General features: G+C 37.9%; 1 protein-coding gene across 5 annotated transcripts in view; it reads left to right on the top strand.

Moving 5' to 3' along the window:
* Adgb (androglobin) overlaps nucleotides 1–18,552 on the top strand; it is a 125,731-nt gene that overhangs the window by 17,331 nt on the left and 89,848 nt on the right. For all 5 annotated transcript variants that reach the window (XM_076926844.1, XM_076926841.1, XM_076926842.1 and 2 more), the window contains exons 2-5: nucleotides 2,575–2,719; nucleotides 9,327–9,419; nucleotides 12,066–12,137; nucleotides 12,859–13,068. In XM_076926844.1, coding sequence (XP_076782959.1) covers nucleotides 2,575–2,719; nucleotides 9,327–9,419; nucleotides 12,066–12,137; nucleotides 12,859–13,068 — 520 coding nt within the window. The remainder of the gene's footprint in view (nucleotides 1–2,574; nucleotides 2,720–9,326; nucleotides 9,420–12,065; nucleotides 12,138–12,858; nucleotides 13,069–18,552) is intronic.

The following is an 18,552-nucleotide window of genomic DNA, read 5'->3' as shown; positions in this document are numbered from 1 at the left end:
AGAGGCAGAGAGAGAGGCAGAGAGGCAGAGAGGCAGAGAGAGGCAGAGGAGGTGGGATTTCTATAAGTTTGACATCAGCCTGGTCTACTGACATAGGGAGTTCCAGGACATCCAGGACTATATAGAGAAATCTTGCTACCCACACACACCAAAAATAAATAAATAAATAAATAAATAAATAAATAAACAAAAAACAAAACCAAAAAAACCTGTTCATGTTCTAAGGGAGGTAACCTTATCTCTTCTTTCATTTGTTTCTTTGTTTTGATACAACGTCATCTTTTCTTTTAACCTATATCATGTGGTAGCACTCATTAGAAGATAATAGTGTAAGGACTTATTCCTTGCCTGGACCTTGCCTGGGTTTCTCTATTAATAGTAAGGAATAGTCTATTTTTCCTAAAAATGTATTCTTTGCCTCTTGACCTCTTCTATATTGTGATTTGCTAATTATATTTTTAAAATAAATATATATATCCTCAGAATTTATTTTTTAACCACACAGCAGACTGAGATTTAAAACAAAAACAAAACTAGAAAACTTATAAAAAAGAAAAGGGAACTTGGGAGCCAAAACCGAGTAAGAACTGAAGATGACAGCGTCTTCTAAAGCAAGGCTGGGCAGTGTCACAGGATCTTTTGCTTTAATGAATGTGGGGAAAGGTCTTCAGCTCAAAGGAGGAAAGGAACAAACCCTCCAAGCTCTGCAAGCGGCTGTGAAGGTGCCGGCTCTAGAGACACTGACAGAGGATACTGGGACACAGCACAGCAAAAATGGAAGCTCTTGAACCGGAAGTGTGAACTCCTGTGGCTCCAGACAGGAAAGGATGAGGAAACGGAGCCTAACCCTTGAGTTGAACGTTGTAACTGGAACTTCTTCTTCATGAAGTTCACGTCACCCTCTGGCTCACAGTTGCTGTAGGGAGGAACGTGTCACCACTCGAGCAGAACGTGGCTGTCCCCAGAGCATGTTTGCTAAGCATTTCCTCTATCTCCTTCTACAAACAATGAGATTCAAGCAGTGGCTGGCTTGAATCTGGACTATTCCTGCTTTTCGATGGGTTTTGCTCTGGAAACCATTGGAATATCCTTAGCAGAGGTCAACCTAGATTCCCAGTTCTACTGAGGAAGGAGGGGTGATTTTAACAAACACATGGTCAGCCAGAAGGATAGTGGAATACGAAGACTGTAGTGCGCACAGAAAGGACTTGCAGAGGGGCCCTGAGTGCCCAAGTTCGCTCAAGTTGTGAGCCTCAGACCACCCCAGGGAGCATCAGGGGTAATACTGTGGGGCAGAGCCTGGGACAGGGCCTCCTGGCTAGCTCACTGAGTTACAACTACAGTGTCTGGGAACCAGTCCATTTGGAGCCTCTGTGGGTGCTAGCGAGGTCTCCCTCCTAATCGCCTCCACCTTGAAGTCATTTCTCTTCCTTTGAGGCTTCCTTGTGTAGCAGGCAGGATGGGGCCTAGAAAGAAAAAAAGATTTTGGCAATTAGGAGAGAGACAGAAAAGAAAAAAAGAAAAGAAAAGAAAAAAGAAGAAAAGAGAGAAAAGAGAAGAAAAAGAAAAGAAAAAAGAAACACTGCAAGATTTATAGCAACAATGAAACCTACAGTTTTGTTTATAAAAATGAAAAGCTGGGGCTGGAGAGATGGCTCAGAAATTAAGAACACTGACCACTCTTCCAGAGGACCGGGGTTCAATTCCCAGCAAGCACATGGTGGCTCACGACTGTCTGTAACTCCAAGATCTGACACCTTCACACAAACTCATGTGCAGGCAGAGCACCAATGCACATAGAGTAAAAATAAATAAGTTGTATTATGAAAATGAAAGTTTTATAATCAAAATTTAAAAATTTGAAATTCAAATTATTGAGGCTTAGTTAAATAAAATGTATAATAAAAGATGGATATTAGAAAATCATTATGATATAATATGATAGGATAATATGTACTATGTATTAATATATATTGTAATATGATGCATATTATATTATACAATAATTAAAATAATAGATAAGAATTTATGGACATGGAACATACATAGAATAGATGGAAAATATAATATACACAGTGATTCTTTTTAAAGGAAAGATCGCAGTTTTCACATTGACCCGATGAGAGTAAATAATGTGGTGCTTGTGTTTCTTATTAAGCATTGTTTTAAATAAAAACAATGACCATTTACTTCTTTTACATATAGAAAAATCAATTTCATATTTGTGGGAATATTCCAAAACCTATTATTTTTGTAAGAAATTTTTCATGAGCATGAGCTATATTTTAATTTATGTTTATTTGAAACTAGGTAGTACTCTATTCATAGCAGTTTTTGAGTGTCCTATATTATAGTCAGTGGGGGACAAGTGTTTAAAATTTGTGAATTGACCTCTTTGTGGTTCTTTCTGTCTCTAGAATTGCCAGGTGTCGATGGTCTTGCTGACAAGTGCACCCAATACACTCTACTGACAAGATCATTCAGTTTATGCTATGCCATTAATTCACTATTTTATGTCAGTAGTTTAATTAAGATTCTTCAACTCACTCTCTGAAGTCCGTACTCTTTTGGCAGCAATATGCCACCCGGTTCTTCTGAACAGAAGAAGGGAAAGTTCCCCATCTGGCCGGAGTGGAGCGAGGCAGACATAAATGTTGAAAAGTGGGATGCAGGCAAAGGCGGGAAGGAGAAGGACAAGACCGCCAAGAGCCCCGTCTTTGTAAGTAGGTGTGGCTGAGGCTGTGGATGGGATGGGCGGTTACAGTCATGGAGAGGGAGGCCTGCGTCTGCCCCCAGCTGTATTCCTGGCTCTTCAGTAACGAGATACAGTTAATAGTCTCTCTCTCTCTCTCTCTCTCTCTCTCTCTCTCTCTCTCTCTCTCTCTCTCTCTCTCTCTCTCTCTCTTTCTCTCATCTCTATTCCAAAAGAAAAGCTTTGCTTTCCCCTTGGTCCCCTCCCCTATTACACTACCTCTTCATTTCCCCAAGCTTTGTTATCCTGGAAAAACGTCTGGGAAGAAACATGATGGTACCCTCATGAAATACAAAGGAAAATGAAAGGTAACTGAGCTGGTTTAGCAACTGGCTTGGGCAATGGGAACTGGTTCAGACAACGGGGAACCAATAGCAAAAGTCTCTCAGTATCTACTTTCGCATTTGATGTTCAGCCTTTGACTGGCGTGGGATGCTACAGAATGAAGGATTTGGCTAATGTTCTATTTTCTCTGTTTTCCTCCCATCTTGCCCACAGATTTGTGTTTTAACAACACAGATACATCCCAGAACCTGATTGGCAAGTAATTGTTCACAATGTCTGGATAAAGACACCCTGAGCTCCTAAAAGGCTCTTTTTCTATGTCCCTGTCAGAGTATTCAAGCACCTTTGCCCTCCCCTCCTTAAAGTTTCTTCACATTTTGGGTTGACTCATCAGATTGCCACACAGGTCCATTGCTTAACTGTGGATTTGACCAATCGAGCCTACTGCTGTAAAATCTGAACGATAGTCACGTTAACAAAGACACTCATCCATAAACAAGCGAACAGCAGATCCCCACAGGCTTTAACTTGCTGTTAAGCATTATAATATCTCATCTTTATTTGAACTTAAAAGGTTCACAGACCTTTTGAGTCTCAAAGGTCCAGTCATGTTAGGTAGGTGCTAAGAATGCTTTGCCTAACACGTTGATTATTTGGCCCTTAAAGTGTTAACAAAGTCAGTAATTAATTACCTTGATTAAATAACATTTGTGCTCTGGTCACTGAGACTCTGCATCAAGTTAACAGAATTTAAATGCTAGTACTTATCACTTGAGAGTGTTCTATGCAAATAAAAACACCATAGGCCAATCTAATCATTCTGGTCATTTTGTATGCATTTCAAAAAGTTTGTGATGTGGATATTTTTAACTGAATCTCACCAATGGTCCACAATTAAATTTTACTTGACAAACAAGGTTCCATCGAGGACACATGCCATCCCCCCTTTGATTATTCTTTTATGTTTTTTCTTTTATTTTTAGGACTTCCAGGCAGGGCACTATGGTAGATGAAAGGGTTTGTGGCTGTGTGAGTACCCACCTGTATCAAAGACACTAGCACATTTGGCATTTGGCCATTCTTGAGGATGTAAGATGAAATCTCAAAGTAGCTTTGATTTGCATTTCCTTGGTGCCTAAGGATGATGAACACTTTTTTAAGAGTTTATCAGCCATTTGAGTTTCCTCTTTTGAGAATTCTCTGTTTAGACCTCAACTCCATTTTATTTTAATGGAGTTATTTGTTTTATTAATAACGTTTTGAGTTCTTTTTGTATTTTGGATATTAGTCCTCTCTCAGATGTGTAATTAGTAAAAAAAAAAAAAAAAAAAAAAAAAAATATAATACTGTAAGGTCTGGATGATGGAGTCCTTTACCACACAGAAGCTTCTCAGTTTCATGAGGTCTCATTTATTAATTGTTATCTAGTGGCTCACAGTATCCTGTTAAGAAATTATTATCCTGTGCTAACAAGTGCAAGGCTATTCCCCACTTTCTTTTCTGTCAGATTATGTATTTTTTGGTTTATTTTGGTCTTTGATCTATTTGGACTTGAGTTTTGTTCAGGGTGATAAAAATGCATCTGTTTGGACTCTCTCAAGTGTTCTGGACTATCTAGTTTGACCAGCACAATTTACTGAAGATCCTGTCTTTCCCCCAGTATATATATCTGGCTTCTTTATAAAAATAAAAAAAATCAGTTGTCTGTAGACGTATTAATTTATGTGTCAGTTTTCATTTCAATTCCATTGATTAACATGTGGGGTTTTTTTGTGAATTTTATGCTATTTATATTACTGTAACTCTGTAGTACAACTTGAAGTCAGAGATAGTGATACTTCCAGCTGTTCTTTTATTGTTCAGGATTGTTTTTAGCTATTCTTCTTTTTGTTTTGTTTTGCTTTTTCTTGTGTGTCTGTGTGTGTGTGTGTGTGTGTGTGTGTTGCCTTATGAGGTTGAAAATTGTCCTTTAAAGATCTGTGCTTAAATTTTTATGAGAATTGCATTGAATCTGTAGATTGCTTTTGGTAAGATAACTATTCTTACAATATTAATCCTACAGATACATGAGCATGGGAGATCTTTCCGCTTTCTGGTCTCATGCAAATTCTTTCTTCATTGTCCTAATGTTTTTCTCATACAAGTCTTTCTCTTTCTTGAATAAAGTTACCCCAAGATATTTTATATTATTTGAGGCTATTTTGGAAGTTGTTGTTACCCTGATTTCTTTTTTAGTCTGTTTGTCATTTGCATATAGGAGGACTACTGATTTTTATAAGTTAATTTTGTATCTAGCTACTTCAATAAAAGTGCTTATCAGCTGTAAGAGTTTCCTTGTGGAAATTTTAGGGGCATTCTGTATTCTATCATATCATCTACAAATAAAGATACTTTGACTTCATCCTTTGTAATCTGTAGACTCTCAATCTTTTTTAGTTGTCTTCTTGCTCTAGCTAAGGCTTCAAGTACTATATTGAACAAGTATGGAGAGTGTCTTGTTCCTGATATTAGTGGAATTGCTTTGAATTTTTCTTCATTTAAATTCATACTGGCTATAGGCTTGCTATAATCTGCCTTTACAAAATTGAGGTATATCTCTTGTATCCCCAAACTCTCCAGGACTTTTTAACATAAAAGGAGTGTTGGATTTTGTCAAAGATTTTATGTGTATCTAATAAGATAATCATGTGGTTTTTCTCTTTCATTTTGTTTATATGGCGGGTGACATTTGCAGATTCATGTATGTACAACCATCCCTTCCTCTCTAGAATGAGGGCTACTAGATTTTTTTTTTTTTAGATTTTTCAATTTGGTGAGGTACAGATTTTTAAAGTGTCCCAATTATTCTCTGAATTTCCTTGGTGAATGTTGTCATAATCCTCTGTTCTTTTCTTATTTTGTTAATTTGGATATTCTCTCTGTGCCTTTTGGTTAAATTGGATAAGGGTTTGTCAATCTAATTATTTTCTCAAGGAACAAACTTTGTTTCATTGATTCTTTGCACTAGTTTTTTTTTCTATTTATTGATTTTACCTCTGAGTTATATTATTTTTTGCTCTCAAGTTTTCTGGGGTGTGATTTTTTTTTTTTTTTACAGCCTAGAAAAAAGCTAGAGCTTTTAGGTGTGATGTTAAGTTACTAGTATGAGACCTCTCCATTTTTTTTTTTTTTTTTATGTAGCACTTAATGCTATGAACTTGTCTCTGAACTGCCTTCATAATGTACCTTAAGTTTAGGTATGTTGTATATTGATTATCATTCAATTCTAGAAAGCCCTTCATTTTTTTCTTAATTTTTGTCTTGACCCATTTTTTAATTAGTAATAAGTAGTTGAATTTTCATATTTGTAGGCTTTTATTGTTTCTATTGTTGTTGATATCCAGCTTAAATCCATGATGTTCAGATAGGATACAGGGTGTTATTTCAGTTTACTTGTATCTGTTAAGACTTGCTTTGTGTCCACATTTATAGTGAGTTTTGGAGAAAATTCTACAAGGTAATAAGAAGGAGGAATACTCTTTTGTGTGTGGGTGAAATGTTCTGTAAATGTCTGTTAGGTCCATTTAGTTTATAACATCAGTTAGATCCAGCATTTCTTTGTTTAGTTTTTGTCTAGATGAACTATATATTGGTGAGAGTTGGGTATTGAAGTTTCCCACTTTCAGAGTGTGCAGCTCAATACGCGACCTAAGCTGAAGTAGCATTTCTTTTATGGACTTCAGTGCCCCTGTGTTTGGGGCATAAAGGTTAATAATTGAGATGTCCTTTTGGTGGCCTTTTCTTAGATGAATGCCTATCATCCTTCCCTATCCTGATTAGTTTTGGCTTGAAGTCTACTTTGTCAGATATTAAAATGGCTACATAGCATGTAAATGATTTTTTTTTTTTTAAATTTTAGCTAGTCAGTATAAAAAGACACAAAATCCTGTTATTTTATGTACAAGCTGTAAGGATAGATTGGGCAGGTTTTGACACATTCTAAATTTCATCCCAGCCATATATTCCCTTGTTACTTGCTGTTTGAATCTCTCCCAGGCTGCCTTTTTGCTCCATCAGCCTATCCTCAGGATTTGCTTCTCCTGGCCACGTGCTCATGGTCCATCATCTTTCATGGCACACTCCTTCTCTCTCTCTGTCTCCTTTCTCCTTCTCCTTCTGGGCTCTCCTGAGACTCTTCACTCAATCCTCAAGTCCTGCCTTTCTCTCTCTACTGCCCAATTACAGGCTCTAACCTTTTATCAACCAATTACTTTTAAATGGTGGACCAAGATTTACACAACAAAGGGTATAATGAGAATTCTCTGGTCTGAGGGAAACAAACCAGATCTTGGGATATAGAATTTACAGAATTTCCTACCAGACCAACCCCCAATACCAGCTTGCTTCTTAGATCTATTTACCTGGAATATCTTTTCCATCCTTTTAGTGTGAGGTGGTCTCTATCTTTGATGTTAAGGTATGTTTCTCGGGTGTACAGAAGGATGAATCTTGTTTTTACATCCATACTCTTAGTCTGTGTCTCTTTATTGGGGAATTGAGATCATTGATGTTGAGAGATATCAGTGAGTAGTATTTGTTATTCATTGTTATTTTGCTGTTGTATCTGTGTGTGTGTGTTTCCTTTCTTTCGATTTGCTACTCTGGGATTATTCATTTCTTGTGTTTTCTTGGATGTGGTTAACCTCTTTAGGTTGGAGTTTTTCTTCTGCCATCTTCTGTAGGGACTGGATTTGTAGATAGATATTGCTTAAATTAGCTTTCAAGATGTAGTGTTTTATCTTTTTATCTATTAGGACTGAAGGTTTTGCAGGGTATATTAGTCTAAGCTGATATCTATGGTATTTTAGAGTCAGTAGAACATCTATCCACACCCTTTGGGTATTAGATTCTCTATTGAGAAGTCTGTATTGTAGGTCTGCCTTTATAAGTTACTTGGTCATTTTCTCTTATAACTTTTAATATTATTTCTTTGTTCTGCTAATTTAGTGTTTCTATTATGTTTAGAGGATACTTTCTTTCCTGGTCTAGTCAATTTGATGCTTTTTATGTTTCTTGTAGCTTTTAGACATCTCTATTTTAGGTTAGGCAAATTATGTTTTCTACTTTAAAAAAAAATATTTTCTGTACCTTTGGTCTGAGTTTCTTCTCCTTCCTTTATTCATTATACCATAGAATTGATCTTTTCATAATGTCCCAGATTTTTTGAGTGTTTTGTGCCAGAACATTTTTAGACTTAACCTTTTATTTATTTATTTTTTGACTGCAATATCCATTTCTTCTATGGTATTTTCAACTCCTGAGATTCTCTCTTCCATTCTTTTTATTCTGTTGGTAAGGCTTGCCTCTGAAATTTCTGTTTGAGTTTCTAAAGTTTTTATTTTCAGATTTCCCTAGTATGTGTTTTCTTTATTAGTTCTGTTTCTACTTTAGGCCTTAAACTGTTTTTTTCATTTTCTTCTACTATTTGTTTCTGTGTTGATAGATTTCATTAAAAATTTTAATTGTTTTGTTTCTTTATCATATTCATAATGTCTCTTTTAAGATTATTGTCTTGTGCTTCAGCTATGGTACAATACTCAGAGTCTTTTGTTGTAGAGTTCCTGCCTCTAGTGGAGACATATTGTCCTGGCTGTTTTTGACTGTGCTTTTATGCTAGTGTCTAGGCATATGGGTTTGGGAATATTGTAATTCTAAATGTAGATATCTGGTCTTTTCTTTGTTGGGCAGGTGTTTTATTCCTTGGTTTCTGTTGTACTCTCTGCTTCTTAGAAGAGTATGGTGGATGAAGGTTGCCTGGTAGGAAATTCTTCTGGGATTCTGATAGATATGACCCACTCATGGTAAAATGTGCCTCTAGGTATTAGAAGCTGACATTTAGGAGTGGGGATGGGCTAGGACGAGAGGCTGAGGGATCCACAGGAGGAAGGAAAGCAGGCAGGATATTTCCCCAGGATCTGCTGACTCCCGTGGGAATGGGGACCAAGAGTGAGCAGAGGGCACAGAATGTGGTGTGCCGCAAAGCTGCCGATGAGACTTGTGGGTTAGATGAGGAGGCCTGAGATCGGAAGATCTACAGTTAGCTTAATCGTTTCCCTGCCCATTCGGAATTTGAGTATTTAAATATTCCACTAGGTATTTCTGAAGACAAATTACACACACACTACTCTATAAATACTTCTATGATAATCTAATATTTATATTAGTTGGTTATTATTAAGATTGGATTTTGTTATAATAAAGACACATTAGAAAGTTGAATTTAAATTGTTTTTTTTTTTTTTTAATCTAGCACTTTTTCGAAGACCCTGAAGGGAAGATTGAATTACCACAGACATTGAAAGTTTTTTCTTGGAAACGTCCGCAAGATTTTATATTTAGCCGAGTAAGAATTATTTTCACTATTGCATAAAATATATATTACCTACAAGGATAGAATATCTTATTGACCAAAGTTTGCAATCTTCAAGTAGTTTACATGTTTTTCCTGTAGTTTACAGCAAAAGTAATTGCTCTTTGGCCTCTAACTCAGAAGTTAATATTTATCGGTGTATTTTAATTTCTTTATTGATGGGACTACAAAGATGCTTGGTTGATCAAGTGCTTTCTGTGCAAGCGTGAGGACATGAGTTCAAACTCCAAACCTTTTGAAAAAACGAGATGTGGCAACAAATGCTTGTAAATGCAGCACTGGAGATGGATATACACACTGATCTCTGGGGATTACTAGCCAACCAGCCTACCTGACTTAGTGAATTTTAGGTGAAAATAAAAACCCCGACTCAAAACCCAGAGTAGACGGTGCCTGAGGAAGACACACAAGGTGTGGCCTCCACATATACCACCCAAATGTCACAGCACACATACATGGACACACGCTTGCACACACACACACACACACACACACATGGGTGCAGAATAATAACAAATTTTGTATAGATGGCAAGGAGATTATTGTATTTTTGTCTACAGCCTTGAGTTTCTCACTTTCTTTCCAAAATGCCAAATGATAGCCAAAAATGTTACTCAAAATTATTCACTATTTCTGACTGACAGATTCTTGCATCTCAGCATGAAATCACAGTGTGGGAAGGTCTGTTTCCTTTAATGCTTATTGGAATTCATTTTCCAGTCCACGAGGTTTGCACAGGGGTTCCCATCTTCCAGGGATCTTCAGAGCATCTCTGAAGCTCATCTTCGTTTCTAGACTCCATGCTCAGCCACTGGAGTTTTATGTATTTGTGGAGATACCCCTGTTTTAAACAGCTCTCACACACCTCAAGACTTTAGCTGCTCTAGTCTAACATCTTAATAGCCACATTAATTTGAGTGTATTTCTTGTCTCTAGGGTTTTAATTATCACTAATGCTTTTTCCCTTGCTGAATTTCTTACTGTTTTCATTGAATGCCTAGAACACCAGTCGGGTAAATTAATTAGTACCAGTCAAATAGTTGTAACGGAGCTGATTCTTTCTGTGCATTTGTAGTCTATTGAGTCTCTGTTTCCATACAAAGTAGGTTTTGTTCTTCTAAGTGTTAGCCCCCATCAGAGTTGGTACTAATGCAGGAAAATGCAATTCAGACCTCTTACTAATTGGAAAAAGCTGTATCTACGTTCAGAGTGATTTACTAAAACAACGGTGTCTTTTGAATGCTTCCTTGTAAGACATTTCAAACGAGACCATTATGCACAAAACATGTTTCTAAATCAATTTCAATATTGGGCAACATTGACATGAATATAAATCTTCACTGACTGCATAATGCACTTGGAAGTGATGGGATTTGTAATAATTCTTGGTCTGTTCACTGTAAATTAATCATTGATGCCCCCCCATACAAATAGTTTTATAAATTGAATCAATGGGTGTTTTGTGAATGATCTCTACTTTTTAGTAGACCTAAGATCTAAGAGTTATGTTTGTATTAAAAATAAATTCAATCTTTGCTGACAACCTTTCCACCCACAAGTATCACAACAGGTCATATGCCCGTACACTGCTACCTGTCCTCCACAAACATTCCTGTCTGGATGAATCATCTTAGACTGGGCTGACACAGAACATCCAGAAGTGAAAATCTAAGAAAATCTCTAGAATAGGAAGGATTTCAAGATTTATTCTATAGACTCACAGTCAGAGTAATTAAATATACTCATAAATAAGATTAAAACAATGACAAAAAAATCTCACAAAATAAAGACTTTATATGAGGTTTGGTCTGTAGTACCTCCCTTCCTTCCGACTACCTCATGAAACTAACCTCTCCCTCTCTCTTTTTTTTAATTGCAACATTTGACCTTCCCTTTCCTCTCTCCAAACACTTCCACATACTCCTCCTTATTGATGGCTGTTATATGTATATACACATATATGCATATGCATATATATTTAAATATAACCTGATAAATCTGAATTTATCAAATTAAATTTATTTTTTATTATTAAATGCTCTTCCTATGTATGCTTTTCAGTGAAATAATTTAAGAAAGGTCAGGTTGCCCTGCCCCCACCTTTGGGAGCCACATTTGCCTGTAAACAAATGGCTGTTCACTACTTTTGATAGCAGAGTTTAATTTTTATAATTTCAAAAAGAGCCCTGGCTCCCTGCTAAGAAGGAGTCCTGATGTGTCCACATGGTTTGATTTCTCTGGGGGAATGGCCTTGTTGATGTGTAACAAGATCAAAGGTTACATAGTAAAAGCCTTTCACCTGGTGTGATGTAATCTCAACCTTTGACTTTAAGGACCCCAATCATGCTCTTTCTGGCTGCCAAGAGTTTTCCCAGGTACTAGCCTGTTTTCGATTAGCTTACTCGAGGACTTAATTCACTTTTCGTTGGCTTAATAAAGTGTGGTGATCTGGAACATTCTGGAGTACATTATACCATTCAAGACCTTGGATATTAGATAACCAATTGCTGTGCTCTTCCCCGGGATGACTATTTCTCACTCAAAACTGTCTTTTAATAAGTTAGGTTTCTTTTCCCTTTTTTTTTTTATATCTGAATAAATGTCTTTTTTAAATTTCAGACACCTGTAGTTGTGAAAAATGAAATCACATTTGACTTGTTTTCACCAAATGAACATTTACTCTGCAGTGAGGTAGGTAGGGCCACAGGGCCCACTGTCCCCACTGAGGAATGGCTTCTTGGTCAACCTGTGTACAAAGCTCCTGGGCAGCCATTGGCATTCACCCTTGTTCACCTCTGAGTTTCAGTACAATTGAGTGGGTGTTTTGTTTTTTTTTTTAATTTTTTTCCTCCAAATTTCTTTGAAGTGTAGCTGTCAATTGAAAATCGTATCTACTAATGTATTTATGGTACATATTTTAGTGATTCAATATACATGCACACAGAATGGACTATTTATTCATCAAATTAAGAATGTTTGTTTGTGTGGTGAGAACATGTAAAATCAACCATTTTAGCTTACTTGCTCTAAAAATTCTAAGTGTTCTCTGAAGCAGTTAGCTGTCTCCCACCCCACATAGATGTGTGTATGCATGATCTATGTATATATGAGTATATGTAATATATATGTACATAAACATAAACACAGGCATATACTTGGCTAACTCAAAGTCAGTGTCATGTCAACATTTTTAGGTCTTTTACATTTATGTTATTACATCATATTACACAAACAAAATCAAGACCTATGGTTTTTCTCCTGTAATTCAGAAATCAAAATGATGGCTATACATGCTGTATATAAAATTTATCATCACTCTTAGAAACATATTTTTATTATATTTCACTTAAAATGGCAGTATCATTTTAAAATAACCTATCAATACTAGTGACTTTTGCTGTTTTGCATTCAGCTTATGAGGTGGATTATCAGCGAAATCTATGCTGTGTGGAAGATATTCAATGGTGGGATTTTGAGCAATTACTATAAGGGAAATTCGGGAGAGCTTCCTATTCTGCCATGGAAACCCTGGGAACACATATACTCTCTCTGCAAGGCCGTGAAGGGTCACATGCCTTTGTTCAACAGCTACGGGAAGTATGTCGTAAAGCTTTACTGGATGGTAAGTCATTCAAGCCGCTGTGCATTTGAATTCATTTGCCCTTCCTATAAAGTAAGAAACCAGAATAAAAGAAACACTGTATTTAGTCCTCTCAGGCAATCTTGGGTTTTCTCTAGGAAGGTTAGCTTTTTATGGGAGCCTTCTAAGAGTGTGACCGAGCAGCCAGACTATAAAGGTGGAGTTCATGGTTTCCAGCGATTCTTCAGTGGTCTCATCCAAAGAGTGCCTTGCAGGGGTGCTGATCACAGGCAAGCACTGAAACTCAGCGATTTCCATATGGGTTATTTTGTTAGCATGTTAGAGATTAGTGACTACTTGGTTTTCCAGTTGATAAAAATCTGCTGTCTCTCAGCTAGGGGAAGAACTTCTACTTCTTTTTGATGCAACCTCCAGCTAGGAAGACTCCATCCACACCGGCATGTTTGTGCATTGCCATCAGTAAAGAATTTAAGTAAATTCTTTTGGACAAGATGCACTTTCCCCACCTACTTCTTTTTGTCCTTTCCCAGACACAAACGTTTTATGTTTTTGTTTTTTTGTTTTTTATTTTGAAAGTTTTTCTCCAGTTCTGATATACTACTCACATTGATATTTGTTTATCCTTTGCTTCACCCTGGGAAGCTTTAGAAAATATGCTCCTAAAACTACACTTGGCCCCCTTCCGCTGTCAGCGCGATGCTTCCGCTGTCGGCGCGATCGGCTGCAGATGCAGGTTTGCCCTTCATTGCTGGTCCTTCTCTTCGCTGCTCGCCTCTTCTGTAATGCTTTCTTTCCACTGTTGAGCAATTTCATTTTCTGGTCTTGTGATGGAGATCCTTTTCCTTCTTTGCATGAATTTCTCAGAGCCTTTTTCTTTGTGACTTCTTTAGAGGCAACACATTTCTTCAGGGCCTCTAATGTTTAAGATTCTGATTTTTTTTAAAAAAATTGTCTTTAGAGACACATGCCTGAAATCTCCCAAACTCAAGAGGCTAAAGCAGGAGATCCGAAAGTTCAAGGCCTTTTTGGCCTACACAGTAGGTTTAAGGCTAGTGTGGGCAATTTAATGAGACCCTTTCTCAAAATAAAAAGTTAAAACAAAGAAAAAAAAAAACCAGTCAATTATGAGCTGAATGGTAGAGTGTTGTAGTAATTATTTTAAAAGCGGCCGCTGGTTTTAAATGCCGACTATCTAAGCTGCGGTGTCTCTGCCTAGCTCAGCTGCCATGTTGCATAGCCAGAGTCCACGAGTGCACTGCAGCTAGAAAAGGCCAGCCAGAAAACACCAGCCCTGCCACCCACGAGACGCCAGAGTGGGAGATGTCTCTGCCAACCTTCCACAGTCTCTGCAAGGCTGGGCATTGCCCAGACCCTCCCACCAAGCACACGGGCTCAGTACAGATGAGACTCTAATGCTTGGATTATCCAAAGGCTTACATATTTAGTAATGATCAATAACAAGATGCCCTTACAATCAGAGGTATAACCCAATACCCAGCCTAGATATACCAACAAACTTTGACTGCTACAGACAAGCGAACATCAACCTCCATGACCCCTCTCTTGTTCTCCGTCTCTTCCTTAGCTCCTCCTCTTCCTTCTCCTCCTCCTCCCTTCTCCTCCTCTTCCTCTCCTTACTCCTCCCACCGTAGCTCCTCCTACAGTAGAGTGCTTGCCTAATTGTAAAGTTCTAGGTCCAATCCTTCCAATCCCCAATACTATAACATGAAGTAATTAATTATTATTTTCATATCAGAATATTATTTCTCAGGAAAGTGTTCACATGTTCGGCCTAGACTTGCAGATAGTTGTACAAGGCTCTTTGACATCAGTCAGAGAGCAAACGTATGGTCACATTGGAACAGTGCGTAAGAGACAGAGATTGGATTCCCCTTCTATCTGGCTATGATGCAGGATGCAGAGACACGCAGCATCTTTCCAAGTACCTTATGATTTCCATATTGCTTTGGCTCTCAAGAGGAGAGAAAGAAGCAATTCAGCTATTAATTCCTACTTGAAGTACAGAATGTTGTGTCCAGTCTCGGTGTCTCTGCACTCTCATCTACCTCTAATAGATAGATAACACATACACTGAGACCAATGATTTATCTCAGTCATTATCAATGTATTTATGTGGAAAATCTTTTTGTTTTTATGTTTTACTGAGCTTTATATTTTCGTTCACACTATTATCTAATTTAAAGTTTCTAGGGCTGTGGGGTACAGCAAGATGCTTGGGTACTTCATGTCTCTGTTTCCCATGCCCCTTCCTCAGTGCTTCCTTGACCTCTTGAAGCCACCTGGGAGCAGAGGCTGAAATATCGCTTTGCTTTCTGCTGTGTCGTTTTTAAGACTGGGTCTTATGTGCACTGGCTGGCCGTGAGCTCACATTGTAGGATGATCTTGGACTCTCCTGTTCTCACCTCCCATCTCAGGGAATAGCTGGTATCAACCATTAAGCAATCTTAAAATCCTTTTTTAAAAATAAATTCTGCATGCTACTCTATTAATTCAATGTAGTGAACAATGCTTTCAAGATGTAAAATAATGGCAATGGAGAAATTTTCTATTCCTCAGTTACAGTATCCTTCAAGGAAATACTTCGCTTAATTTTATTATTATTTTATATGCTTTTAGCAGGCAAATTCAGAGACTATTAACATGTTTAAGATCGAAAATTTGAGTTCTTTGTAATAATAGCGTATCTAGACAATCACAGTCATGATTCATGTATATTTATTTTCATTTATTTATTTAACATCCCAATCATGGCCCTCTCAGTCCCCTGCAAACCCCCATCTCTTTTCCCCATCCTCTTCTCCTCTCAGAGGGTGAAGGCTCCTTCTGGGTATCCCCCCCCCCCCACACACACACACACACCCTGTCACATCAAATCACTGCAGGACTAGGCACTTACTCTCCCACTGAGGCAATTCCCCCAGTTAGGGGAATTGGATCTGCAGGCAAGAAACAAAGTCAGGGATAGCCCCTGCTCCAGTTGTTGAGAGACCCACATAAAGACCAAGCTGTACATCTGTGTAGGGAGCCTAGGTCCAGCCTATGTATGTTCTTTGGTTAGTGGTTCAGTCTCTGGGAGCCCCTAAGAGTCCAGGTTAGTTAACTTTGTTGGTCTTCTTGTGTAGTCCCTCTCCCCTCTAGGTACCTCAATCCATCTGACAACTCTTCCACAAGACTTCCCAAGCTTTGTCTAATATTTGGCTATGAGTTTGTGGCATTTGTTTCAGTCAGCTGCTTGGTGGAGCTTTTATGGAACTGCCAGAAGACAGTTATGCTGGGCTCCTGTCTGCAAGCATAACAGAATCATTAATAGTATCAGGGATTGGTTCTTGCCCATAGGATGTATTTAAAGTTGGTTGGCCATTTTCTCAGTTTCTGCTCCATCTTTGTCCTTGCTCATCTTGTAGGCAGAATACATTTTGGGTTTAAGGTTTTGTGAGTGGATTGGTATATTTATTCCTGCACTGAGAGTCCTCCCTGGCTACTGGAGGTGCCCCCTTCATGCTCCATATCTCCCGCTGCTAGGAATCTCAGCTAGAGTTACCCCCATAGACTCTCTGGGGCCTCCTCCAACCCAGATCTCTGGGACATACTAGAAATTCCTTCCCCCTCCCCTGCTGATTTCCATTCTCTTTTCCCCATTCTCCCTACATGTGATCCCTCAGCTACATTCTTCTCCGCATCCCCTCTACCCCCCCCCCCCGACGGGCCCCCCCCCCCCCCCCCCGTTTCTTCTTTTCATTCACCTCTGATGTCTATTTTATTTCCATGGCTGAGTGAGATTCAAGTGTCTTCCCTTGGGCTCTTCCTGCTAGTTGGCTTCTTTGAGTCTGTAGATTGTAGTGGGTGGGTATCCTGTGCTTTATGGATAACACCCACTTATAAGTGGATACCATGTATATACCATGCATGTCCTTTGGGTCTGGGTTACCTCACTTCAGTGATATTTTCTCATTCTATCCATTTGCCTGCACGTTTCATGATGCCCTTGATTGTAATAGCTGAGTTGTATTTCATTGTGTAAACAAACCACATTTTCTTTATTCATTCTTCAGTTAAGAGACATCTGGGTGGTTTTCAGTTTCTGGCTATTAAGAATAAAGCTGCTACGAATATAGTTGAAAAAGTGTCTTTGGGGCTTGGTGGAGCAACTTTTGGGCATATGCCCAGGACTGGTCTAGCTGAATCTTGGGGTAGAACTATTTCCGAATTTTGGAGAAACAGTCAAATTGGTTTCCAGAGTGGTTGTATAAGTTTGCACTCCCACCAGCAATGGATGAGTGTTCCCCCTTGCTCTACATCCTCACCAGCTGTGCTGTCACTTGAGTGTTTTATCTTAACTATTCTGATGGGTGTGATGGGTCATTCTGATTTGCATTTCTATGCTGACATAGATCCTTAGATGTTGAACATTTCTTTAAGTGCTTCTTGGCCATTGGAGAGTCGTAAGGTTGAGAATTCTCTGTTTAGCTGTGTATTCCATTTTTAGTTGGGTGATTTGGTTTGTTGGTATCTAACATCTTGAATTCTTTACATATTTTGGATATTAGCCCTCTGTCAGATGTGGGGTTGATGACGACATTTTCTCAACCTGTAGGCTGTAGTCTTGTTCTATTGGCAGTGTTCTTTGCCTTAGAGAAGCTTTTCAGTTTCATGAGGTCCCATTTATTTTATTATTTATTTAGTTAGTTTAAAAATATATTTTTATTTCTTAAACACCACTGTATCCAGATAGATCATATTATAGGGGGAAGTTTTTAGCTACAAATCAGGTTTCTCTTCAAGACGAGCTTCTTTCTCCCTCCCACTCTACTTCTTCTTAAGGAAAGAGCAGGCATATTGCTCCAGCTACGACCCCAAGTACTATATTGAAGAGACAGCCATGTCTTGTCTCTGATTTTACTGGAACTGTTTGTTTCTCTCCATTTAATTTGATGTTGGCTTTTAGCTTGATATATATACACGTAAATATACATATATATACACGTATATATACATATATATGTATATATATGTTTATACACACACACACACACACACACACACACACACACACACATATATATATATATATATATATATATATATATATATATATATATATATATTATTGCTTTTATTGTGTTTAGGTATGTGCCTTGTATTCCCAATCTCTCTAAAGACTTTTAGCATGAAGTAGTGTAGTATTTTGTCAAAGGTCTTTTTATTTTAGTATAATTAGTGAGGATTGCTAAAAATTCTTCCTTCATGGGAATCCAGTTGGCCACTTCATAAAATGGTTTACAATCAAAATGTGAGAGAGGACTTACCATGGCTATTTTTCAATGTGACAAAATATGTCAATTTTAACACACTGTTGTAACCACTTAAGTGTACAGTTAAGTTGTATTCAGTATTTTCATAGTTTGTGAAAATGGTCATTACTTATTTCTGGAATATTCCATCACTGGAAGAAGAGACTTTGTACACATTGAATGATGGCTACCC

This window comes from Arvicanthis niloticus, chromosome 28, assembly GCF_011762505.2.
Source record: "Arvicanthis niloticus isolate mArvNil1 chromosome 28, mArvNil1.pat.X, whole genome shotgun sequence".
Lineage (NCBI taxonomy): Eukaryota > Metazoa > Chordata > Mammalia > Rodentia > Muridae > Arvicanthis > Arvicanthis niloticus.
Note: the sequence above shows the minus strand (reverse complement) of the source record. Positions and strands in the feature narration are given on the sequence as shown.